Source organism: Engraulis encrasicolus, chromosome 11, assembly GCF_034702125.1.
Source record: "Engraulis encrasicolus isolate BLACKSEA-1 chromosome 11, IST_EnEncr_1.0, whole genome shotgun sequence".
NCBI lineage: Eukaryota > Metazoa > Chordata > Actinopteri > Clupeiformes > Engraulidae > Engraulis > Engraulis encrasicolus.
In genome coordinates this window covers 53,162,371-53,188,662 of record NC_085867.1, presented here as the reverse complement: position 1 = coordinate 53,188,662, position 26,292 = coordinate 53,162,371, and the positions used below count along the sequence as shown (strand labels likewise).

Here is a 26,292-nt window from a genome sequence, read left to right as displayed (position 1 = left end):
ACAAAACAGATGAGTATGGGAGAGTAGAGTAGAGTAAAGTACAGTAGAGTAAAGTAGAGTAGAGTAGAGTAGAGTAGAGTAGAGTAGAGTAGAGTAGAGGAGAGGAGAGGAGAGGAGAGGAGAGGAGAGGAGAGGAGAACGAAAGAGAGATGGGGATGTTGGGGAATTCAGTTCTCACTGAAATGTCCGTCGTCGGCCGGTACGCTAGCGGACAGTGCGAGAGCCTGATTGGTCAGAGGTGTCCGATTGTTCTGCTCTACCGCAGATTTTCAAAAAAGGATAAGAAAAACAAAAACGTCATGGTGGCCAGTCGATTGTGTTATATTTTACTTGGCACGAAATCACTGGAGTTGCTTTGTTGTTGACATGGAGATGAGAAACTGTGTTGTATTTCAATAGGCCCATTACCTCTCCCAAACAACTCATTTGACGATTTCAGGTTTTTCAAAATATGTATAAAAGGCCTCCATGACGAGGAATTATGTTACGATGTTATTACGCCCAAACCTTTCATAGTAGTAAATTATATTGAGTCTAAACCTACCTTTATACACTCACACGGTCGCTCACACAGAAGCATGCATACATATATGCACGCATGCATGCACGCACATACACGCACGCATGTACGTACATGCACGCATGCCTGCTCACACACGCACGCATTCACAAGCACGCATGCACACACACACACGCACGCATGCACACACACGCAGGCACACGCACGCATGCACACACATGCATGCACGCACGCACACACCCGTACGCATGCACACACATGCACGCATGCATGCACACGCACGCACACATGCATGCACACACACGCACACAAGCACTCACACGCATGCATGCACACACTCACACACACGCATGCGTACACACGCCTCTAAAGCCAAATAAGATATGTAAACAGCAACATAGTACAAACGAACAAGACTGCGCTGAGGCTCCTGTGCTTTGTCTGCCTCTGTACTGGATCCCATCCCCATCCCCTGCCTCCTTTAATAGCTCCGAGTCTCCTTGGTGTTCTCTCTGCTCTGTAAAACACACATCACCATCCCAATCCACCATGCTCTCTCCATCCCCCCACCACCCCTCCTCAATTTTTCTCTTCTCTCCTCTTCTCTTCTCTTCCCCTCGCAATAACAACCATCCCTCCTCTCCTATTCCCTCTCCTCCCCTCCTTTTTTCTCTTCTTCTATCCCATCATATCCAATTGCAGTATCAATCCCTTGTCCTCCCCTCCCCTCCTCTCTTTAAAACTCTCCTCTGCTCCTCTCCTCTCCCATCCCATCCTTCCTCCACTGTGCCGTCCTCCCATCTGCTCTCTGTCCCTTGCCGTCCCCTCATCCTCCACTTCTCTCCTCTCCTCTCCTCTCCTCTCCTCTCCTCTCCTCTCCTCTCCTTCCCAATATCAGCCTCTTCTCCTACCCTGCTCGCCTCGCCTCTTCCATTCCAATCCCGTCCCCTCGTGATGGCAGCCCACTCTCCTTTCCTCTTCTCATCCCCTCCCCTCGTGACAATATCCCTCTCTCCTCTCCTCTCCCAATAATAGCCTCTTCTCCTCCTGCTTGCCTCTCCTCTTCCCTCCCCTCGTGATAGCAGCCCCTCATCCTCCCCTTCTCCTCCTTCCCCCCCCGGGGGGTGCTTGATGTCCACGGTGGGTTGCTCACCTTAGAGAGGCTGAGGTTCTCGTTGCGTAGCCGCTGCTTGGTCTTCTGCAGCTTGCTGGGCATCATTTTGCCCGTGCGGAAGTCAAAGCAGCCCAGGTCCACGGAGTTGCCCAGGTAACGCGACAGCTGCGGCTTGCTCCGGAACTTCTTCCCCGTGGGGCTGTGGAGAGGAGAGCAGAAGGGTGGAGACGGAGAGGAGGGGAGGAGAGGAGGAGAAGAGAAGAGAAGAGAAGAGAAGAGAAGAGAAGAGAAGAGAAGAGAAGAGAAGAGAAGAGAAGAGAAGAGAAGAGAAGAGAAGAGAAGAGAAGAGAGAGAAGAGAAGAGAAGAGAAGAGAAGAGAAGAGAAGAGATGAGGGGTGGAGAGGATAGGAGGGGTGGATAGGAGAGGAGAGGGAGAGGGAGTGGAGTGGAGGATAGGAGAAGAGACGTGGAAGAGAGGGGGGAAGGAGGAGGGTGGGAGAGAGGGAGGACGTAAACACATGAGTCAGTGGGGACCAGGCGACGCGAAAACACCCACCCACGCAAGAGAGACACTGTGGGGCTGTGTCACGTACACACATGCGCACACACCAGAACAACACATGTGTACTGGGGATTCAGCACGTGTTTAGCCAGTGTGTGTATCTGTGTGTGTGTGTGTGTGTGTGTGTGTGTGTGTGTGTGTGTGTGTGTGTGTGTGTGTGTGTGTGTGTGTGTGTGTGTGTGTGTGTGTGTGTGTGTGTGTGGGTGTGGGTGGGTGCTTGCTTAAGCGTGTGCAGGCGGGTATACAGGCGCTCACACACACACTCCAGAAACAGCATGTACCCACAAGCCCCCACACAGACAGACACAGAGACAGACAGACAGACAGACAGACAGACAGACAGACAGACAGACAGACAGACAGACAGACAGACAGACAGACAGACAGACAGACACACACACACACACACACACACACACACACACACACACAGACACACACACACAGACACACACACAATTATTACGTTAGACCTCACAAACAAAAAGACAGACAGCGAGTAGTAGCTCAAAAGAGGTCAAAGCAACCAAATATCTGCTAACATCCTGTTTCCGACACTGGCCCTTCCTGTTGGGAGCTGGCCTCTGACCAGATCACATTGCACCGACCTGCACTGCACCCCAATAATAACCACCTTACGCAACAATAATCTGCACTGCTGCCGCTTGGTGATTTGCCAGCTGTTACCACACACACACACACACACACTCATGCACACACGCGCACACACACACATACATGCACACACACTCGCGCACACAAACACGCACACACGCACGTGCCCACGCTCACACAAACACGTGGCGCACAGACACACACGAGCGCGCACACACATAATGCGTGTTATACCTGAACTGCTAGTCACACTCCACTTGGAGCACACAAATGGGAGTGTGCAATGTCAGTGTATGTGAGAGAGTGAGAGAGCGAGAGGGACAGAAAGGAGAGAATACAGAGAGACAATCTCCCTCTTTCAGCCTTTATAATACTCTCTTCACTCACTTCGAGTGAGAAAGAACAGAGTAAGAACAAACAAACTCTCGACGAAAAAAGTGTAGCACTTTATTTTGATAGTAGTTCAGTCTCACATTTTGCCTAATCTCTCTCGCTCTCTCTCTCACACACAAACTCACTCACTAACTGTCCCTCCCTCACTCTCTCTCTCACTTGCTCACCTTTTCTCGTGCGCACTCTCGCTCACTCACCAACCTTCCCCTAAATTTGACCATCTATCCTGCACTCACAGTTTGCACACACTCTCACCCACTCACTCGCTCGCTCTCCCTCCCTCTCCACTCCCCTTCCACTGAATTTGACCAGCTAGCCTACTTCCTCCTTTCTGCGTGCTTCATTTTTCCTGTGAACTCAGTCTCAGCCTGCTGGCCACGCCGCCACTGCCAGGAATACCAGACCAGACCATACCAGTGCCGTGCTGTGCTGTGTTGTGGTCGGCCACCTATCTCTCCAGCCAAACCCCCCCTCTCTCAGCACGTCTCTCTCCCACAAGGAGTGTCAGGCTGGAGGAGTGAGCCTGTGTGTGTGTGTGTCTGTGTGTGTGCGTCCCTACGTACGTGTGTATTCGCATGTCGCCTGGCTCAGTGTGCTGGGTGTGTTTGTGTGTCTGGGAGAGTGCATGAATGTGGCAAATGTGCACGTGCAGCAGGTTTGCTTGTGTGCGGCCTCTGCACATGCAAATGAAAAGGGGCCAGAGCAGTGAGATGAGACCTGCGTGCCCCATCTCTTCTCTGCTCTGCTCTTCTCTTCATCACAACACACAACAGCAGAGCCACCCATCTCTCATTTCTTCTTCTCCTCCCTGCTCTCCCTCTCTCTCCATCATTACAACGCCAGAGCCTCTCATTTCTTCCTCTCCTTGCTCTCTCTCTCTGTTTCTCTTTTGCTCATCACAACACACTTCTCATTACTTCCTCTCCTCTTTCCCTTCATTTACCCGTCTCTGTGTCTCTCTTTCCCATTTCATGAACACGGTAAAAACCACGGCCAAAATGCAGGCAGCCCAATTTGCAGGCCTGACCTCAGCTAGTAAACACATTAGCTGCATTACAACCATGTAAACACCCCCTCCCTTCTCCTACTCCTCCTCCTCTTCCTTCTCCCGCTTTCCCTCCACACCTCTCGTTCTCTCTCCCTCTCTGGCCCTGCGGTCATGTGATGCTGGAAGAGGGAGGGGAGGGGGGGCTGGGGTGATGTCACACCCTAGCTGGCAGAGTGAGACGGGTACAGACGTGTCCTCGAGACTAGAGCCACTCCTAACCTCCTGTGGTGTATGTGTGTGTGACCAATGACACAGTTCCATCATGTGTGTAGCCGAGCCTCACATTTAATGCCTTTTCCGCGTGTGTGTGTGTGACATTTGCACTGTTTATAGACTAATGATTAGGGCTGTAGCGATATTGGATCAAAGAAATCACTATACTTAGAGTCACGATACTGTGTCACAGTGCATGAAAGCAGTATCGTGATACGCCCTTCCAAAGTGCGTACATGGAAGTGTACGCAAAATGTGACATTTGCACTGTGTTCGTGAACTAATTATAACTACAACCTCCTCCATGCTCGGATCTGTGCTTGTGTGTGTGTGTGTGTGTGTGTGTGTGTGTGTGTGTGTGTGTGTGTGTGTGTGTGTGTGTGTGTGTGTGTGTGTGTGTGTGTGTGTGTGTGTGTGTGTGTGTGTGTGTACGCCCGTGCCTGCGTGCGTGCGAGTGAGTGCGTGCGTGCGAGTGTGTGCGTGTGTGAGTGTGTGCGCATTCGAGTGTGTGCGCGTGCACACGTTTCTCCATGGAACCTCCTCCCCATGTTCGATACCTGAGAGTCTATGAATAGGAGGGTAAAGTTGAGCGTAGCTCATGTGTGTTCAGCAGTGTGGTGTAGGTGGAAAAGTTAGCCAAGACAAATTCTGAGGTGAAATCCCTTTGTGGGAGTTGTTTGCTAGTCCACGTCAACAGTTTACAAATGTACATAGTCCATTAAACCACACACACACACACACACACACACACACACACACACACACACACACACACACACACACACACACACACACACACACACACACACACACACACACACACACACACACACCCTACATGCAGTCACAAATACTATACACGTGGGTTTGATTCCAAAGTGATTGTGAAAACAGCGTGCGCATGTGTGTGTGTTTGTGTGTGTGTGTGTGTGTGTGTGTGTGTGTGTGTTTGTGTGTGTGTGTGTGTGTGTGTTTGGAAGCCTTGGACATACATAAACTGGTCATGCGAGGACTGCAACTGTGTGGATTATGCAAAAAGAGTGCAAAGGGACTGGCCAAATACTGCTCACGTTCTGCCATATTTGGGAGCCTGTCCATTTGGAGACGGAGATGTCATATCTATCTATAGAGACTACTGGACTTATAATTTGTACATCATCAATGGCTGGGTAAAATAATCGATTCAATCGATAATCGATCAATATCATTTAAAATTCACATAATTGATTCACAGGGCACAAAATCGATTTTTTGGTTCTTTTTCTTTTTGTTCTTTTTGTTTAATTTAGGTCTATGGAAAATAACCAGTAGGTACAATTAGGCCTAGGCCTACTTATTACAAATTAGCAATCTGTTAACACTGTCAAGCCACAGCCCTTTGACATTTTGATGTAAAAATAGGCAACAGCATCTTTTGGGGGAAATCCTGGCACCAGGTAGGGAACGGATTGAATCGATTCAGAATGAATCGAATCGAATCAAATTGAATCGTGATTAATTGATTCAAAGACATCGAATCGATACAGGAACATGGCTGCGATACCCAGCCCTAATCATCAATTTTACCAATCTACAGGATTTTTCCAATAATGTTTGGATCTGTAATCCTTCCCTGTGTGACGAATCCTTCCCTGTGTGTGTGTGTGTGTGCGTGTGCGTGTGTGTGTGTACAGATCAGGGATCAAATGGAGATCATACATGAATGATAAGCTTGTGTTGGTTAGATGAGAGGCGGAGCCAGATCAGGCCCACTTCCAACATGAACAGACCAATCAGAGCACAGAGAAGAAGAGAAAAACGGGGCAGAAGTCCAGATACTGTAGTAGAGACCCAACTGCAATCAGTCACTGTGTCAAAACACACACACACACACACACACACACACACACACACACACACACACACACACACACACACACACACACACACACACACACACACACACACACACACACACACACGTATATACATGTATATACATGTAAAGCCACAAAGGCATGCACGCACTAATGTGCACATACACACACACGTACACACACATACACTCGTGCGCGCACAAACACACACGTACACACACATACACACACATACACACACATACACACACACACACACACACACACACACACACACACACACACACACACACACACACACACACACACACACAACCACACACACACACACACAGACAAACCGCACATGCCAAATAAACATGTGCCTACGTACACACCCTCAGTCACTCTCACACACGCACGTAAAAACAGACAGACACAATAAGGCCTACGCACACACCATCCCAATCGCCCACACATTTCCACAGACACTTCCTTAGGGGTCCCTCGTCATTTAGCCAAAACTTTTTTTGACGTCGTTACTGCTGTCAGAGTCAGCAGAGTCGGTTGTTGGTGTTTTTCATTCACACGAACCTCTCACAGCTGGCAGTTCTGCACTATTGACTAGGCTACTATTTTGCATCTGTAAACCTGATCAAGCGACAGAAGCCACACGCTTCAAATGACACACAAACGACAATTGGCAACAACAAAACACAAAATGGTCCTATCGGACCGAGATTCTGTTCAAAAAGCCACTCTCTGTAGAGTCTATATAGCTGTACTATGAGGTCATATTTCATAGTAACTTAAGTAACAATCCGTTACATTTTACTTGACACCTGTGTCATACGACACGACAATGTCATAACGGTGTTGTGATACAGTCAAGGACATGTCATTAACATTCTGTCATGACTTCTGTCATTAAGTGAGTGACATATGGTTATGGTAAAGATATCTCAAACAATGTCAGCTTTTCATGACCAGACCATAAAACATTTATGACATCGAGAATGTTCATGACTCGTCCATGACTGTGTCATAACACTGATTTGACACAGTTATGTCATGCGAATGACGCCAGCGTCAAGTAAAGTGTTACCTTTGTAACTTTTTCATTCATTCTTTATTAATGCCTTTATTAATACTATCTATAATGGTGCCAAAGGCATACTGTTCTCAGGTCTTCTATCCATGTGTCTCCAAGCGTGAGTCACAGATTATGTTTGCACAATTAAATAACTTTTGAAAACGTGGAAGGGATTTTTTTTCAACTTCTTTTTATTGAAAGTAACGGAGTAAAACTACATAGAAATAGTTCTTTTCTTTTTTTTCTTTTAACAAACCATTAAGAACACATCCCCCAATCCTCCACCCTCAATCCACCCTGACTGAACGACGTGGAAGGATTTTGACCAAATTGTGTGCCAATACTCTATAAAAGGCACATGAACTGTTAAACTTTTGGAGACTAACACTTTCAAGAGGGCAGAGGCATCAGAATCTACTCTTTGGCATTAAGTTCTACCCGTTTTCAACAAATGACATACTTGTGGTCCTACATACTACGGAGTGCACCAGCTCCTCACACGTAAGGCACGTGCCGCATAAAGACGTACCCTTTGAGAGTTTAGTCTAGCCCGCTCCACTCTCTCTCCAAAACATCCACTTGTTTACTATGCAGCCAACTTCATAGTGTGACAGCTGGATGACTGACTGCATGGCTCACTCATATGCTAGGCCTATATAGTCAACAAGTGAGTGCTTAATAGTAGGGGCCACACTAGACTCGGCCTGCACATTCATTTTACATAAGGTCTGGCTGTGCTGTATTGAGGATCACTTTCATTCAGGGGGTGAATTTTTAATGGAGTGTCGCTGCCTTTACCCAATCAGTAATGACTGTGATATGAAAGCATGAAATCAGCTTGGCCACAAGCTTGCCTACACATGACAATTCAAAAAGCAGCACACAGGCAATGTTGAAGTCAAAACGTTGTTGCTCACAAAACATTCTCTCTGGTTCTCTCTACTGGTTGGGCAAAAACTGCAAGACACAACCATCCATGGCATGTAGAATCACAGAGCCTATACTCTGTATAAAAGTGGGTGGAATTTGATTAAGTATCAATTCTGATTCCTCTGTCTGTGGCCATACTGAAAGTCAGCCATCGCGTTGTCGGGCAAAAGTTAAAATCACTTCATTGACCTATTATAGAGTAGTAATACAAAAGATTTGGTCAAATTTGGTCCAGCCATTCAAAAGTGTAATACAAACAAAAATCTGTGACAGACGCACGTACGAACAAAAGCCCATAACACGGAATCATGGCCGGAGGACAAATGAACTGTTGTACGAGAGTATGGTTAACCAGCCTAGATCTGGGTGCATTCTACCCCACTCTTATTTCCCCCCTCTCCACTTCTCTTCTCTTCATATCCCCCCATTCTCCAGTTGTGCTTTTTCGAGTTTACCAATAAGGCCTTGGGAGCCAGGAACTACCAAACCTCCTCGACTTTCGCTGCCTTCAAACACACACACATACACATACACACACACACACGCACACACACGCACACACCGAAAGACAGCGAGGGAAAGAAAGAGTGAGGGTAGAGAAAGAGAGTGGGAGAGTGAGTGACCGAGCAAGAAACAGAGTTGCTCTCACCCACACATGTATCCGCATGCGCAAATAGCTGCTTAGCAGAGAACCACCATGTCAGTAACAGTACTGGGTGTGTGTGTGCTTAGCGAAGAGCCACCATGTCAGTGACACAGGGTGTGTGCGTGTTCATGTGCGTGTGTGTTTTATGCGTGAGCGTGCATGCATCAGTGCGTGCGTCAGTGTGTGCGTGTGCGTCAGTGTGTGAATCAGTGTGTAAGCGCGTGCGTTAGTGTGTGTGTTGTTAGTGTGTACAGTGAAGACTAAGAGCCACCATGTTAGTAAAACACTAGGGTGTGTACTGTGTACCCATTTGTGCGTGTTTGCGTGCATGCGAGTGCGCGTCAGAGTGTGTTTGTGTGTGTGTGTCTGTGTGTGCTTGTATTTGCAGTGTGCTTGAAATTTGCGGGGGGAGTGTAGGAGATCATGGCAGAATTTTCTCTCCTCTTCTCTTCTCTTCTCTTCTCCACTCAACCGTCTTTCGCTGGTTCTGTCACTCCGGCTTCCCTCCCCCTCCTCCTCCCCCTCCCCCTCCCCCAGCTGCCTGCGGAGCAGAAACGCCTTTAACCCTTTACTTGCCGCTCAGCGTGGCATGGTGCAGGCAGAGCATACACACACACAGGCAATCACACTTTAGAGAGGGAGAAAGAGAGAGAGAGAGAGGAAGACGTACAGAAAATACCACACACCACAAACACACATGCACTTACATGAACATGCACAATACCGCACACACAAGCACACATACACCTGCGTACTTACAGTACAGGCACATGCATATGAAATGCACACATGCACACATATACGCACAGTCGCATACACACACTTCTACAAACATGGGCGCACTCTCTGTTTTGCGTGCGCACACACACTCTGTTTCGCGCGAGCATGCAAACGAGCACACACACACACACGCGCGCACACACACACACACACACACATACACACACACGCACACACAAGCACACACAAACACACACAAACACAAACAAACACACACAAACACGCACACACCAAACTTGGCCCTTTGGACGCTTCCAGCAGGGTAGCATTGCAGGGTGAGGAAAACCACTCAATTATTAATTTGTCTCTCTTCCTCACCATCCCTCTCTCCCTCCCTCTCTCTCTCACTCTACAGTATCCATCCATTGGCATAATACACATGAACAACATTTCATAATGCCACACACTGTGTACGTCATGAAAAATTGCTGCCCTACAATCCTGAAAGCTTTGCTTTGTGTTCTGTGGTGTGACGTCACGATAGACACAACATCAAGAAATGACAGCCTGCGATTCTAACAGCACTGCTTTGTGCTTCATACTACATAATGTAAGCTGTGCCCATCCTGAAACATGGCCGCCCTACCATTCTGAAAGCTTTTCTTTGTGCTTCATATTATAATATACACAGCATCATGAAATACAGCAGCCCGAGTTTCGTACACTGTAATGTCACGATGCGGTCTACACACGTCATGAAACATGGCAGCGGCCGGCCATACCACTCTGCAAGCGTTGCTTTGCGCACTTGGTGTGTATGTGCTAAAAATATCTGGCAAATCAGATGAAGCCATATTGCCCTTGATGCCCTCCACCACCACGGTATAGGCTGCTCACTGCCTTACAGGCTCAGTGAAGGCGATGCGGAAAGACAACTAACACAACAGCTTTAGCCTACGCCCTAGCTCATATATACCACAACATTCACATTTCAACATAACAACGTTACGCAATCTTTATTATAATATAACACATAACAATAATAACACCTAGGCTAACTGATGAAACAGATAAGCTTAATTAGCCATCTGCGTTGCAGATTGATGAGCCTGGATGTCGTACTGTCACACAAAGCTTGTGTGGAGTCTATCCATCTGTGCATCCATCTACATAGTACATATCCTACATCCATCCATCCATGCATCCATCCATCCATCCATCCATCCATCCATTCTTCCTTTCCTGTGCAAGCAACACAGGAGACTACGACATACACACACCCCTACTCATGCACACATGAACAGACGGACGCAAAGACATACACAAACATACACAAAACAGACGGACATACACAAAGACAGACACACAAGCTCCAAAAAACTCTCAAACTGTCTGTATCCCGACCTAAACAGAAAACAGGGGCCTGGCGGCAGATGATGAGGGCAGTGAATGGAGGAAGAGAGCGGGAGAGAGAGAGAGAGAGAGAGAGAGAGAGAGAGAGAGAGAGAGAGAGAGAGAGAGAGAGAAAGAGAGGGGCAACAGAGAATGAGCGAGTGGGCGAGTGAGGAGGGGATGGAGAGGGGGTAGAGAGCGGGAAAGAGGGAAAAGAGGAGAGACAAAAAGAGAAAGAGACAAGCAGGGAAGCGGCGCTGGAGTGTGACGCAGCGGCCCACTGCTCCGGCCGTCGCCATTTTCTGCATGTGTAGTGTCTTTCACTTCCCCTCTCTCTCATTCCATCTCTCTCTCATTCCATCTCTCTCTCTTTCTCTCTCTCTCGCTCTCTCTTTCTCATAAGGCTCTTGGCTGTGTTGGAGCTGCCCTGCGCCTGGCACATCCTTTAATTAGCCGCATGGCTAGGGAGTGATTCACGGCACGTCCACTGGAGAGAGAGAGAGAGAGAGAGAGAGAGAGAGAGAGAGAGAGAGAGAGAGAGAAAGAGAAAGAGAAAGAAAGAGAGAGAGAAAGATGTAGAGTGTGAAAAAGCGAGAGAAAGTGCATGAGAGAACAAGAAAATAAGGGAGAAAGATGTAGCGACAAAGCAGGCGAGAGACAGAAAGAGATGGGGGGAGAGAGAGAGAAAGAGGGAGACAGAGCAAGGGAGACGAGAGGGGGAGCAGGAAGTATGAGCGGTTCACATATCCTGTTTCTTTGGGTTTTTGTTCTTTAATTTGTTTTCTCATTTCGCAGCCGCCTCAATTCTCCGTCGTGGTGGAGCCCCCAATCCCACGCTCAACCCAGAACAAGCGTACGGGCCGACAACGGCAAAGGCCTGGTGCAGACGAGGGCCGGACTTGCCATCGTTTGTTTGGGGAAGCCCTTCGAATACAGTCACTTTGAAGAGACACTCATGACTCACAGTGAACGAAAAAAAAAAGCTGTGGACGAGAGAATGACAACGGCAAACCGAAAAAGCAAAGTCTACAGAAAGCAAAGCAGAGAGAAAAGGAGACCAAGAAAGAAAGAAAGAAAGAAAGAAAGAAAGAAAGAAAGAAAGAAAGAAAGAAAGAAAGAAAGAAAGAGAAGAGAGAGCAATGTTGACAAAAGAGGCAAATAAAGTAGAAAACAAGGTAGTGAAAGAGAGAGAGGGGGGGGGGGGGATGAGAGAGAATGAGAGAGAAAGTGGCATAAGTCCAGAGGTAAAAAGTAATCAGTATGGATAATGTTGGCACTTGGCACTAAAACAGCCCAGCTCAACACAACACAGTCAAGCATAGTGGTCCAGCCCTGGGCAACACACAGCGTAGTAGGGATGTAAATAAAATCGAAATGTATCGATGTATCGGAAGTATCGGCCGACGATTTAATCGAATTGTATCGTATCGTGGGGCATTCTTAAGAATGGAAAATAATCGAATCGCTGGCCCCTGTGCAATGCCCTAGCTCCGTAACACAATAGTAGTGGAAAAGTCATTGGAAAAAATCAAATCGAACCGAATCGCATCGTATCGTGGGGAATTCTGAAGTATCGAAAAAAAATCGAATCCTTGATTTAGGAAATCGATACCGTATCGTATCGTCATGAAGGCTATGATTTACACCCTTACAGGGTAGCCCTGCCCCACACAACACACAAAAGCAGGGCACAGCCCAGAAGGAGGCAAGCACATGGCACAATGTCCATGCCCATGCCCATGCCCATAGACATCATATAGAATATATAGTGTTCTATATGATGTCCATGCCCATGCCCATCAGAAGAGGAAAGGAGAGCAGGAACACGGAAGAGAGGGAGAGGAGAAGAGAAGTGAACCTTGCCAAAGAAACGGAGGAAAGGACACCTATCAAAACAAAACTAAATGTTACAGGACAGGGAAGGACACAGGACAGAACAGTCCACTTTGGGAACACAAACAAAACTACATGTAACTAGACATGGGAAAAGGCTGAGCAAGTCATACCACCGTGTGTGTGTGTGTGTGTGTGTGTGTGTGTGTGTGTGTGTGTGTGTGCCGTATTTCTGTTCATATTCCTGTGTGTGTGTGTGCCGTATTTCTGTTCATATTCCTGTGTGTGTGTGTGTGTGTGTGTGTGTGTGTGTGTGTGTGTGTGTGTGTGTGTGTGTGTGTGTGTGTGTGTGTGTGTGTGTGTCTGTCTGTCTGTCTGTCTGTCTGTCTGTGTCTCTGGCTGTGTTTGAAGTCTGCATTAGGCTGTGTGCTTGTGTGCCTGTGTGCGTGAGTGTGGGTGAGTGCAGGTGTGTGTGTTTAAGTGTGTTTGTGCGAGGAGAGCGAGCAGCCAAGCGGATGAGAGGGAGTAATCCATAAAGCCTCTCCGACTACTAACGCGACGTGCTGCTGACATGACCTGCGCTGCGGCGTCACCATAGTCTGACTGAGTGAGTGAGTGAGTGAGTGAGTGAGTGAGTGAGTGAGTGAGTGAGAGAGAGAGAGAGAGAGAGAGAGAGAGAGAGAGAGAGAGAGAGAGAGAGAGAGAGAGAGGGAGAGAGAGTGAGTGAGTGAGTGAGAGAAAGAGAGAGAGAAATTTTTGATTTTTAAGATTTATTTAGAATCGCGACACTAGTTAAAAATGTATGAAACTCCATAGAACTTGACACCTTGCAAATTGAGGGAGAGAGAGAAAGAGAGAGAGAGAGAGAGAGAGAGAGAGAGAGAGAGAGAGAGAGAGAGAGAGAGAGAGAGAGAGAGAGAGAGAGAGAGAGAGAGAGAGAGAGAGAAAGAGAGAGAGAGAGTGAGAGTGAGTGAGAGTGTGAATAAATGAGGTTCTTCAGATATATGGAGAAACTAGATAAGATTAGACTACTACATCAAACAACCCGGGGATGGGGGGGGCTGCATGTCCTCACTGTTGTACACAGTATGTTGTGTGTGTGTGTGTGTGTGTGTGTGTGTGTGTGTGTGTGTGTGTGTGTGTTATGTCGACGCAAACGCATGTGTGTGTGTGTGTGTGTGTGTGTGTGTGTGTGTGTGTGTGTGTGTGTGTGTGTGTGTGTGTGTGTGTGTGTGTGTGTGTAATGAAGGCGAGACACTGTCAGGAATTCATGCAGTCAGTGACGGGAATCCACTGGATGACTCAACCACCGCAGAACACGGTCGGCGGTGACTGGAAGCAAGCTGCTGGACCCCAAGAGAGGGGCCCGAACACAGCACAGCACAGCACAGCACAGCACAACAAGTCTCCCCACTCCAGCCAGCCAGCCAGCCAGCCAGATAGATGGATCTCTCCCTCTCCCAGGCCTCTCGTCACGCAACCTCCACATCTGTCTATGAAGATTCTCATTCATCCAAGTCAAAGACGACATCCAGCTGCTTACCACTAAAACTCTTTGGATAACCTCTATGAGCAACTCTGCTTTAACAAATTCAGAGCCAACATGTCTAAAAAAAACTTAAACAGAAGTGTCAACGCTCATTGTAAAGGCACATAGTCAAACAGTCGAAAAGGTAAATCCAAAGTTCCCAGGTCTTAATGGGTTACAGTACCGCTCGCTTCATGGCAAAGCCCCCCACCCCCAACCCCACACTCCCTCTCTCTCTCTCTCTTTGTGTTTATTTCTCCACTTATCTACAGTCATGGTCAAAGTATAAAGCAAAAACTTTCCCAAAATCAAATATCGCTGGCTTATTACGCTACAATATGACAAAAATATTATGGAATTACAGAAGTATAACTTAAACTTCTATAATGGTGACAAAACTCAACACCAAATAATCTAATACACCGCTGCAAAGATACAAAGGTCAATGATTAACTTAATCAGCTTATTACGCTTCAGGTCTAGCTCAGGTCAGCATTTTAACAAGGTCTACACAGAGTAGACCCCGGCCTACGTTGTGTGCAAAAACAGACCAAAACACCAAACCAGTTCATAACCGACCAACAGATTAACCAATAGTGGCAGAGAGTTGCTCCATATGTGACTGAAAATCTAGGCCTAAACTTTCAGAAGGTCATGCGAAGCCGTTATCTCTGACTCATGCTGTGTCACTGTTCTATCTGTAGGGCAGTGTGACTTTACTGCCAATGCCATGCCACAACCTCACCATCGAAACCACGGGTGCCTTTTCCTGGAAATCATGGGACATGGTAGGTGGTGAGAAGTGAAGTTTCAGACATTTAACCAAGGCAGACACCTACCCACCCACTCTACACTAACGACTGTGTCTGTCGTGTCCACATTACTGGATGGAAAATCTACAGTGAAGAGGTGTGTGTGAGTGTGTAATACCGAGTGCTCGCTCACACCTGCAATAGGGTGTGCACATGCGCTTCCTTTATGCGCATACAGAGCGGTATGTGCGTGCGGGTGAGTGTGTGTGTGTGAATGCCTTTTATGGTGGAAAGACGGACCTCTAAATGGTCGCTTGCGCACACACACGCACACACACACACACGCGCACGCACCTCAACTCCTGCCCTAGCCGCCCTCCAGCCAGTCAGCCCATCTGTGCGGCCAGAGCAGGAAGTAGTTGAGGCCTGCAGACTGTAGCCGAGGCTTTTTCGCTTCCCGGCCCTGTCAGAGATGACTCAGACTTTCGCAAGCATTCTTCAAGTCGCAGCGTCAACAAAACCAGACAACTCCACCCCACCCCCCGCACCTCCTCGCACCATATCCACACCCCACCCACCCCCACTGCCAACGCTTCTCTGAAAAACCCAAACCTTCCACCGGCCGTTAGGCCAGACTGTATCTGGCTGCGACCAAACGCATGCAAAACCCCCACAGATAAGGGCGTACAGTGCGTCTCGAAAACGCAAAAGGGAGTGGCGGCCATGACCTGGGCTAAGGCGAGAGCGCGACGACATGAGGAAAGATTGGCGGGAAACACAAGCAGCAGGGTCATATAAGCGCAAAAGGCTCAGCAGCGCAAAACGAGCACAGAACTTACAGTAAACATGATTCCCATCTCCTCTTACAAAACATTAGTGCCTACTCACCGCACAAAATGAGCCACTTTTCCTTTAAAGTGTTTGTTTATTCCATTGTAACAGGCTAGGCCCCGGCATTCTGTTTAGTAGTACTCAGTCTGAACATACCTCACTTAGTCAAGGCCAACTGAAATATCTAGTCCTGACATTGATGAGCAATCTGATTGTTCAAACAAGTGACCTGAAATGCTCTTTTACTGAACTCAGATCAGCAAGTGCTTATGTGGCCCTTACCACAGAGAAAAGTACATTACGAGTACATTATGAATTGCACCATCACTATGCTCAGCCTGATCTCCAAAAATTCCGTGCTCCTGGACACGGATGTTAAGGACACGAAATCTGTGTCCAGGAGCACGGATTTTGCCAAAATTCCGTGCTCCTGGACACGGAATTGTTTTCCGTGCTCCTGGACACGGAATTGTTTTTCGTGATGGGCACACGGAAGTGCTTTCTGTAGGCTATTACCACAGCACTGTGTTAACTCTATCATTAAAAAATACATACCAAATGCTAATAATAAACAAAATAATGCTATAGCAATTTAAGTTGTGCCCTGACCAAAACATTCCCTAACCTTAACCTGTCATTAAAGACATATTTTTGAGAAATACCTTTTCCAGTTGGTTGCTAGGCTATCAAACTCATATAATGAATGAAAGAAAACTAGCTGTGCCCAGACCAAAACAATCCCTAACCCTAACCTGTCAGTAAGAAATGTTTTTTTTTTTTAGACAAAATATTTGAAATAAGAAAAATCCTGAGAAAACACAAGACTGTGGAAATAGCCTATAGAAAGCACTTCAAACAATTCCGTGTCCAGCAGCACGGAAAATAATTCCGTCTCCAGGAGCACGGAAATTTGGCAAAATCTTTGCTCCTGGACACGGATTTTGTGTCCTTAACATCCGTGTCCAGGAGCACGGAATTTTTGGAGATCATGTTGCTATGCTACACCACATAGTGAAGTTCAGTGAACTGTAAAGGATCTGAGCCTTGCTCGCCGCATCAAGGGAAGATCTTCCAGTAAGGCAAGTTCCCTGCTAGTTGTTTGTAGAAGAAAAAGGCCAACTATTCGTCTCTGGCTACACCCTCTGTCTCTGGGTCTAGAGACGGCTGTCAACACAACCCCTTGATACATTCTGGAGATGGACTGTTATGGAAAAAAGGCCTCGCCTTGAGCTGGGCCGGCCAGACATCAGACACGTCAAACTAGCCAGACGGAGATAGAGAGAGATAGAGAGAGATAGAGAAAGAGAAGGTGAGGGAACAGTAGTTATATTGCACTTTGATGAAGGACACCATGTCTGAAACATGGCAATAAATGCACTTTTGGGAGTCTTTATCAGTGCGCAGACCTTCATTGTTTCTTTTCAGCAATAACAATAACTTAAGACATCACGGCGACAGGAGGAGAGAGAGAGAGACAGAGAGAGAGAGAGAGAGAGAGAGAGAGAGAGAGAGAGAGAGAGAGAGACAGAGAGAGAGAGAGAGAGAGAGAGAGAGAGAGAGAGAGAGAGAGAAGAGGGGTGGCGGGTCAGAGAAGAAGTGAATGGACACGGATAGGACATGAGTGTTATGCTATAATCCCCTGCTACACCTGGTCATGAAGGATTGGACAGGATTGAAGTCAGGCGGCCCGGTTGTGTGAAGTGGCTCGACTTCAGAGAGTCAGAGGAGTCAGAGTTCATAACCGGCAGCAGCAGGAGCCATTGACGTGAGCAGCACGCAGAAGGGGAGCCAGACTTTGTTTGTGTTGCGTCTGATTACCCATATTATTGTTTTCCCCCCAGGGACAACGAGACGCCAACGTTGAGGATGTTTCCTCCAAGTCCGCACTGTTTCTGTAAAGATGGCGTCACATTTATCTCCACTGTCTCTGCTAGTCTCCGAGGTTGCTGCTATTTGATAGCTGAAGGGTCCGTCAACTCAGTCATTGGTAGACATGGTGGTTGTGTGTGTGTTGTTAAATATATTTGAAGATTTACAGTACATGGGTGGTATCCAACATAGTTAGTTGTAAGCAAATGGACTTCTTGAAACTTGAAAGACATTTCATACCTTCCCCCAAGAACGTCCTCTTCTGGTTCTGGTAGAGGGAACACCAGCACCTATACTGCGAACGTTCCTTAGAGAGGGAACAAAACAAAACCTTTCAAGTACAAGAATCACTCAGTTGATTACAACTTAAGTCTTTGGACAACACTAGATGAATGGAAATCTTAACAGACTTCATGGTTGGGTATTGGAAAGACTTTTTATTCTTCTTCGCAGCTGCTGCTGCTGCTGTTGTTGTTGTTTTCGTTATCGGGCCCCTTCCTGGAACATACTGACACGCTTCGATGGAATCTCCTGCCTCCATCGTCGGCCGGCGAGACATGATGAAGGTCAGGGCGATCAGGATTTCGTTGCCGCTAGCTGGCTGGCCAGAGACGCCCTGACTCATAAGGCGCTTGGCTCGCGGACCAGGGTCCAAGCAAAGGCTATGGGCCAAACCGAAACCCCCAGCCACACAAAGGAGGAAAAAAAAGGAAAAGACAAAAAAGCAACTCCCTCCCACCCTCATTCCCACCATCTCTCTCTCCCACTCTCTCTTCCTCCTTCCCTTCCTCACTTGCCTTGAAGGCCGTTTTGGGATGGAGGCGCGGGTCGACGATCCAATTCGGAAACCAAAGTCATGTCCCGACGCCAACTTCCCAAACGAGAACAGGAAGTGGAAGGTTGTGTCCCACACCAAGCGGGACTCGCTCATGCTCGCACATTCCTGCCCTAATTTGATCTACATGGGGGGTAGTGGTGGGGGGAGGGTGATCAGCGCACGGAATAAGGATGGTAAGGCAGGGAGGGTAAGACCGACCTGCTTGTTAACTATATAGGTTTGGCGAAGACAAGGAATGAGGGTGGGGTTAGAGTGAGAAAGAGCGAGAGCGAGAGAGGGAGAGAGAGAGAGAGAGAGAGAGAGAGAGAGAGAGAGAGAGAGAGAGAGAGAGCAAGTGAGCGAGACAGAGAATGTGTGTGTGTGTGTGTGTGTGTACCGTACATGGGGGCTACAGTTGGGGGATGGGGGTTGTTGATTAGGTTGGGCACACACACGCACACATACACACGCACGCACACACACACGGCAACACGTGCTGATCGTGGATCAGTTTACAAGGCTCCCTGCCACCTCTGCACCTTTCGCCGCCCCCTCCCCCACCTGACATAATGAGGAAGCGAGGGGTGAGATGAATAGAGGGTTGGATGGGGGGGGCACGAAAAGAAAGAGCCGTGGCAGTCGCAGCATCATAGCTGGCCCACTCGCAGCATTAGCAGGCCTGCCCGTCGTTAGCTGGGTCAGCGGGGGGTTGGCTGCTTGGTTGGTCAGGTTCTAACAGGCTGGAGTGCAAGTGGGTGAGAGTTGGGGAGGATGGATGGTGGATGGTGGAGAGCGAGCGAGCGAGTACGTGAGAGAATGGTGGTGCTGGTGGTGGTGGTGAGGCTGCTTACAGCAGCGCAGTGTGTTGCCTGCAGGCGTGTGACGCCGGGCTTGCCTGCTCGCTTGCAGGAGCCGAGCTTTGCAAAGCCACGAGGGGGTTGGGGGCTGAGGGTGGGGGTGTTGTGGGTGTTGTGGGTGGGGGAGGAGCAAAGCTTGATTCCACGCCACTCGCTCTGCTCTGCTCGGCTCAGCTCAGCTCAGCTCGACTCCCCTGGCAGTTCCGAGTGGAAAGACGACTGCAGGCCTAGCTTCATGGCATGGGCTCGATGTGATGGAGCCCAAAAATATACAACACAAACTGGTTTGTCTCTCGCTCACTCACGGACACACAGATGTTGCAGACATACACAAGCTCACTCAGACACAGACACACACAATATACACACAAACACACAGGCATGCTCACACTTGCTCGCTCGCTCGTTCACACACGCTCACACACACACACACACACGATAGTAGAAGAAAACAGGATAAGCTGCCATCTCTCACGATCTTGCACACACACACGCAGCACACTCTCTTAAAGCCAGAGCTTACGATAGTGTAGTCGTCACCTCAAAACCTCTCCGATACCTTAGTTATTATTCATCCGTTCAAAGATGGTCCGCCGGATGTGAATCCACGTCCAGTGTTTCCCACTGAAATTTTGGAAACTATGGGGGCAGCCGGGGTTTATTTTGTCCGGGGGGGGCGGGGGGGGGGGGGGGGGGGTGTAGTTCTCACGCGGGCCTTTTGTGGTGGCGGTGTTTGTATTCTTGCAGTGTAAATGCAAAACGGCAAAACAATGACTACAGTATGACATTGGCGCATGGAGAAACTGTAGGCCTGGGCCTATATTTCAACCATTTATATTTTGAGAATTAAGGCTACATAAGATTTTACCCATGACTTGTATAATAGTAGTACATTGTCATTGTCAAAAAATGCAAGTACAGTGAATAATTTCTGTTTACAACACAGTTTCATTCGTCCCTCATGCAGGGGTCTGGGAAATAAAACAAAATTGGAGCAGAGATAAGAATTTAAGAGCACTGTGAAATTGTTAACGCATAGACAAAAAGGGTCTTAGAGGGTANGCTATGCCTTTTCCCCACACATATCTGTAGGCGTACACATTCTTCATGAGGGGTGCTGGTCACAGGGCCAGTTTTTTTCCAAATTCCTCCCATTAAAAGGGCTGAACAACATATTACACATTTATGTCTATATTCACATTCATTACACATTAATTTCTATATGCAGCCCGATGTCTCCTCTGCTGTGTCATGTCTGTCAGCAAACTCATTACAACTGTAAAACAAAGCCTAGGAAGTGTTTGTAAACTCATCCCAACTGTCCCTTCTCTGAAGGTTTTTTATGTTGCTCCCAAACCCAAGTTAACTACAACAACTTGACTAGGCTTTTGATCCCTGTCTTTCAAGCACTTGTGGTTCTCTCTATAGCAGGGGTGCCCAACCTTTTTTTAAACCAAGATCTACTTTTGAAGACTTGATGGTCTGCCGTGACCTATCAAGTCAAATTTAAGGATGTCAGTATGAAAATTTAAGACCACCATTTATTAATCACCATTATTATGAACAAAATGTTTTTAGTAGGCTACTATGGCCGTATCTTTTCAGTGTGTTTTTAAAGTGTGTTGAATAGCCTATCTTTACAAAGCAATGCAGCACTGATAGTATGCAGAGATAATTTCAGTCATACACAAGTCATAAACAACTGACACAATTTCAAAATGATAAACATTTGGTATATAAAAGGCACATAGGCCCTATTTCTAAAATATGATGAAGCATTATCATGCCTTCAGTGGTATAGGCTACAAATTAAAAAGGGCTCAGAAATTCACCATTTGTTATGGGTAAATAGTAGGCTACTATGAGAGAGAGAGAGAGAGAGAGAGAGAGAGAGAGAGAGAGAGAGAGAGAGAGAGAGAGAGAGAGAGAGAGAGAGAGAGAGAGAGAGAGCAATGAGAGAGAGCAATGAGAGAACTCATTGGATTGAATTAACACCCCTGTTAAGAGTGACTTCTATGAAGGTTTTTTTTTCCAGCTCTCTGGGACAGTAGCACAGCAAAGGCTTTCTATTGTGAGTTTGGCCAATCGTTTTGTCCACAACTGAAGCAAGAAACAGCACAAATTGAAGTGAATTCCATACATGTCAACAACAAACATTTCCTTTACACGCGGCACGCGATGTAAACGCAGTTAGCGATGATGCATGCGACTAGCGATTTGGACGAAGATCCTCGCATATCGGCGTGTCATAACGCATCGTTGCGCACATGTTCTGTTACTCACCCGATGTTACATGTGTGCGCACATGAATCAACTGTAATACCCTTACGGTCACTTCCTAATGCTTTCCCCTCATTCTGTTACCGTGGGATACTTATCTAACCAATACAGAGTCTGTAGGATGTATTTACTCCAGGAGGAAAATGCGAAGGAAATTCAAAATCGTAATTCAAATCGTTTTTAACAAAAACGGATATCGTTTAAAAAAAAAAAAAAAAAAGTAAAAAAAAAAATTTTTTTTTTTTTTTTTTTTACATTTTCGTAAACTATGGCGGCCAAATTTAAACTATGGCGGGCCGCCATAGTTTCCTCAATGTATGGGAAACACTGACGTCCGTCAAAGGCTTTTAGTTTGCAGATTAGGCTTTCGAATGAGTGGACAGATTTTATTGACATCAATAAGTTAAGGTACAAAACTGATCATCTCATGCAGGCCAACCAATTCAAGATGGCCGACTGTCAACAACATGGTCACAGAAGCATCACAATTGACGCTTTGGCGCCCCGCACGTCCCACATTTTCACTGCCCACTGAAACCATGCACTCACAAGCACAGGCAGACAAGAAACATCAACAACTCAAGACAGCTTCTACCACACACACACACACACACACACACACACACACACACACACACACACACACACACACACACACACACACACACACACACACACACACACACACACACACACACACACACACACACACACACCAGCTGGACAATAGCTTGAAACAGCCAAGTCCTCCTCCCCATCAAACGCAAGGCAGGCGGGAGGCAGCCACACATTGCAGCTTCCCCTCCACATCATTGTCAGGGGACGTTGGTTCACTGGCTCATTTGAATGAGAAAGAGCAGCATGTTATAACGAGCAGGAAGAGGAGAATGAGGCCTGACGTCCCCGAGCACTCGCCAGTGGAGGGCCCAACGACAATCCCCACCCCGGGGCCCCGGGGGGCCACCAGCAAGTATACCACGCATGGAGGCAACACAGGGGACGCAGGAAGAGAGGAGCAGGAGAAAGAGGAGAAGGAGGAGGAGGAGAAAGAGGAGAAAAAGGAGGAGGAGGAGAATGGGGGAGAAGGAGGGGAGGTAAGGGGTCATATTTTCTAAAGAGAGTGTGCTACAACGTGTGTTTAGCATTGTGCGTGTGACTGACACACACACACTCACTCACTCTCTCTCTCTCTCTCTCTCTCTCTCTCTCTCTCTCTCTCTCTCTCTCTCTCTCTCTCTCTCTCTCTCTCTCTCTCTCTCTCTCTCTCTCTCTCTCTCTCTCTCTCTCTCTACTGGAACACTTGACCCCCACATAAAAACCTTAAAGGTCTCACTAACTAATGCAGCACCCACCATATGAGCTATGAAAAGCCAGGATGAAAACCCAGCCCCCTCCACGCACGCGCGCACGCACGCACGCACTTCACGCACACACACACACACGCGCACACACGCACACACGCACACACGTACAATGATAGCTGCCGAAAGATTTTAGAGGTTTGTTTCCGTGACGTGTTAAAAAATGCAGGTCAGCGCTGAGCTGAGCTCTGCGTGAAAGTCATTGTGAGAGCTCATCGTGTCGGTGCCTGCCATCGAGTGCTTTCAGTTTCAGTGGTGAACCACACTGAGACAAGACCTGTTGCTGAGTGAAGGCTCCCTGTCTGCTTCTGCACACAGAGAAAACCAGGCGGCTTTAAGGCAAGGCAAGTTTCACAGGCAGGTATTACTTTGTAGTGTGTGTTTGTGTGTGTGTGTATGTGTGCGTATATACGTGTGTGTGTGTGTGTGTGTGTGTGTGTGTGTGTGTGTGTGTGTGTGTGTGTGTGTGTGTGTGTGTGTGTGTGTGTGCGTGCGTGTGTGTATATGTGTGTGTGTGTGTGTGTATTGGTGTGTGTGTATGTGTATACGTGTGTGTATGTGTGTGTGTGTGTGTGTGTGTGTGTGTGTGTGTGTGTGTGTGTGTGTGTGTGTGTGTATATATATATGTGTGTGTGTGTGTGTGTGTGTGTGTGTGTGTGTGTGTGTGTGTGTGTGTGTGTGTGTGTGTCTTCATGTTTTGTTACTGTGACAAAAATCCAGGAATACACAACAACTCAGTGAATGCACAATGATACAGGCAATAATATAACCTGTTTAACAATATCAACCATAACAACTATCAGGTACTCAATTATTAAGAAAGCGACTGGTGTTCACACACAAAATATGAAACTGATGGCACAGCCACCACAGATGAATTGTCAAAATATGGAACAATGCCAATTTAATATAGGTCAGGGACCAGGGTCACTGACCTCTTGCCAGTGTACCACTCAGCACGACAGGACAGCCTACGAGGTCGCTGTGCTAGGGAGGTGGTTGCCAAGTCATGACATCGCATCAATTACCCAATAAACTGCCAGCAAAGTGACAAGCGAATGGAGTTTGACTAGGTGATCACACAACGTATTGGTTGTAAGGACATCAAAACGGTTTGGATGTTCAGCTCGTTTGAAGTAAGCTTAGACTACGCTCGGGTGACAGGTACAAATGTGTTGAACTTTACCTGTAGTAGTACACATCGCTCTTGCCAGCACTCAGTCCAGACTTCCTGATCACTTCTTCTTTCTTCCAGCCCGGGGGCAAAGCCGGGCAATCCGTCCTCTTCCTCTCCATGATCATTTAGGTGGCTGTTGTGACTCCGAGGGAATACCCCGACCAGTGAGAAATAGAAGGGGTCCAAGTCAGAGAAGTTGCTAGCGCGCTAACTAGCTGGCTAACCTGAACTTGACAGATTAGACAGAAGTGAGAGGTTCCAAGCAAATTATTCGGCAGTGTCAAACTGCCGCGATAACGCCTCCCGTGGGTTCAGCGATGCGTTTTGAGACGTCGGTCGGTGTGACCATTAACACATCGGCCGACAGGAAGAGTAGATGGCCAGCCGTGGCGGTAGTAAGTCCGTCAGTCAACGGTGGTGGCAAAGTAATGCTGTGACGCGCTGAAATTTCAGCACTTCCCACACTCCGACCGAGCGCCTGGCAACCACGGTCGTTGGCTCACACATCGCCCCGCCTCCTCTGGAAGCCTCCCGTCACTTCTAGCTACGAGGACCAGTTCAGAATGCATGGGCCCATGCATGGATATGTCAGTGCTGTGATGCAATCCTCCTCCAGTGAGCCATGTGAGAGGCTCACTCACAGCTACACTGTTGTTCTTGTTCTGGTGACAGTTGACCTAAACGGTGAAAACTGTTAACTATGCTTGGATATGGGTGATGAATACAGTCGACTTCAGTATTAGTGAGTAATTTCTCGCAGAGTTTTCCAAGTGATTTTGAGAGCTACAACCAGCAGATAGGCTACTAGGCCTAGACCAGTGTTTCTCAAACTTTTTCAGGCCGAGGACCACTTTGCCCCCCCTAAAATGTTCAGGGACCACCTGTCAACTGAATTGACAGTTGAGGGGTGCTTAATTGACACTGCTCATTTCGATGTAATATATTCACTCCTAGCTAGTCTTGGAAAAGTAGAAATCCCCTCGCGGACCACCTGAGCACTGTCGCGGACCACACTTTGAGAATCACTGGCCTAGTTTGTTTTTTAATTAGATCACACTTCTCTGGACATTAGGCTATGTGTTGGCACATTACAGAACACTGAACTGTAAAATATAAAATAATAATCGTCTTAGGTTTACAGATACGCCACTGAACCACCTGTTCAATTTCTCACCTAATGTAGTTAACATATTATATTGCCTATTCAAACTAAAATGTTCCTCTTCTGACAGGCATGCATTCTGGTTGGCTAACCCCCTCTAGTGGTAGGAAAATAACAGTTACGTGGAACAATATTTCACTAGGCCTGCTGTATTTTTTTATATCTTGTATTGCTATATAGCCTACCTAAATTTGTCTTCTAGGCTGACAACTCCTACAGGCTAGCCTACTAAAGTTTTACATACATTTGCATCCCAATTTTGCTCAATAGGCTACACATTGTTATCAAATACTCTCCAAACCATACTCAAATGACTGACCAGCCTAGTTCAGGAACACACAACACAAAACAGATGACATAATTACATAACCTGCTTGACAGAAATCCAATCAACCAAATCATATTTGCACAACAGACCAGATAACCTTTTCTATGTATGAACAGTGAAGACACTTGTTTATCTCCAGTTTTTGTTTTGTTTTGTTTGTCTTTGAACTGTTTTGTTTAATCTAACTAGATATAACACATATTCCTTCAGAGAATTTGCTTTGATTTTTGTTACACTTTATTTTATTTTATTTTATTTTTGCTCACTGAGAAAGTCTTAATAAGTAATCTTTTCATTCTTTTTAAAGAAAATACTTGTGTTCTAGTGTGGCTGGTGTTCCATAAGTATAAAGGTAGTGGCCTGTAAATGTATGAGTCAGTTGTGCATTGAGACCTGAGCTGGTTTATTCCACCCAT

General features: G+C 47.1%; 1 protein-coding gene across 2 annotated transcripts in view; it reads right to left on the bottom strand.

Moving 5' to 3' along the window:
• Positions 1-24,877, bottom strand: part of mbd2 (methyl-CpG binding domain protein 2) — a 74,800-nt gene extending 49,923 nt beyond the window's left edge. Inside the window, exons 1-2 of one of the 2 annotated variants that reach the window (XM_063210975.1) lie at positions 24,396-24,877; positions 1,674-1,833 (exon numbers count right to left, since the gene is read on the bottom strand). In XM_063210975.1, coding sequence (XP_063067045.1) covers positions 1,674-1,833; positions 24,396-24,511 — 276 coding nt within the window. In that variant the 5' untranslated portion in view covers positions 24,512-24,877. The remainder of the gene's footprint in view (positions 1-1,673; positions 1,834-24,395) is intronic. The other variant, XM_063210974.1, reaches the window with a different exon arrangement.
• Positions 24,878-26,292: the final 1,415 nt, after the last annotated feature.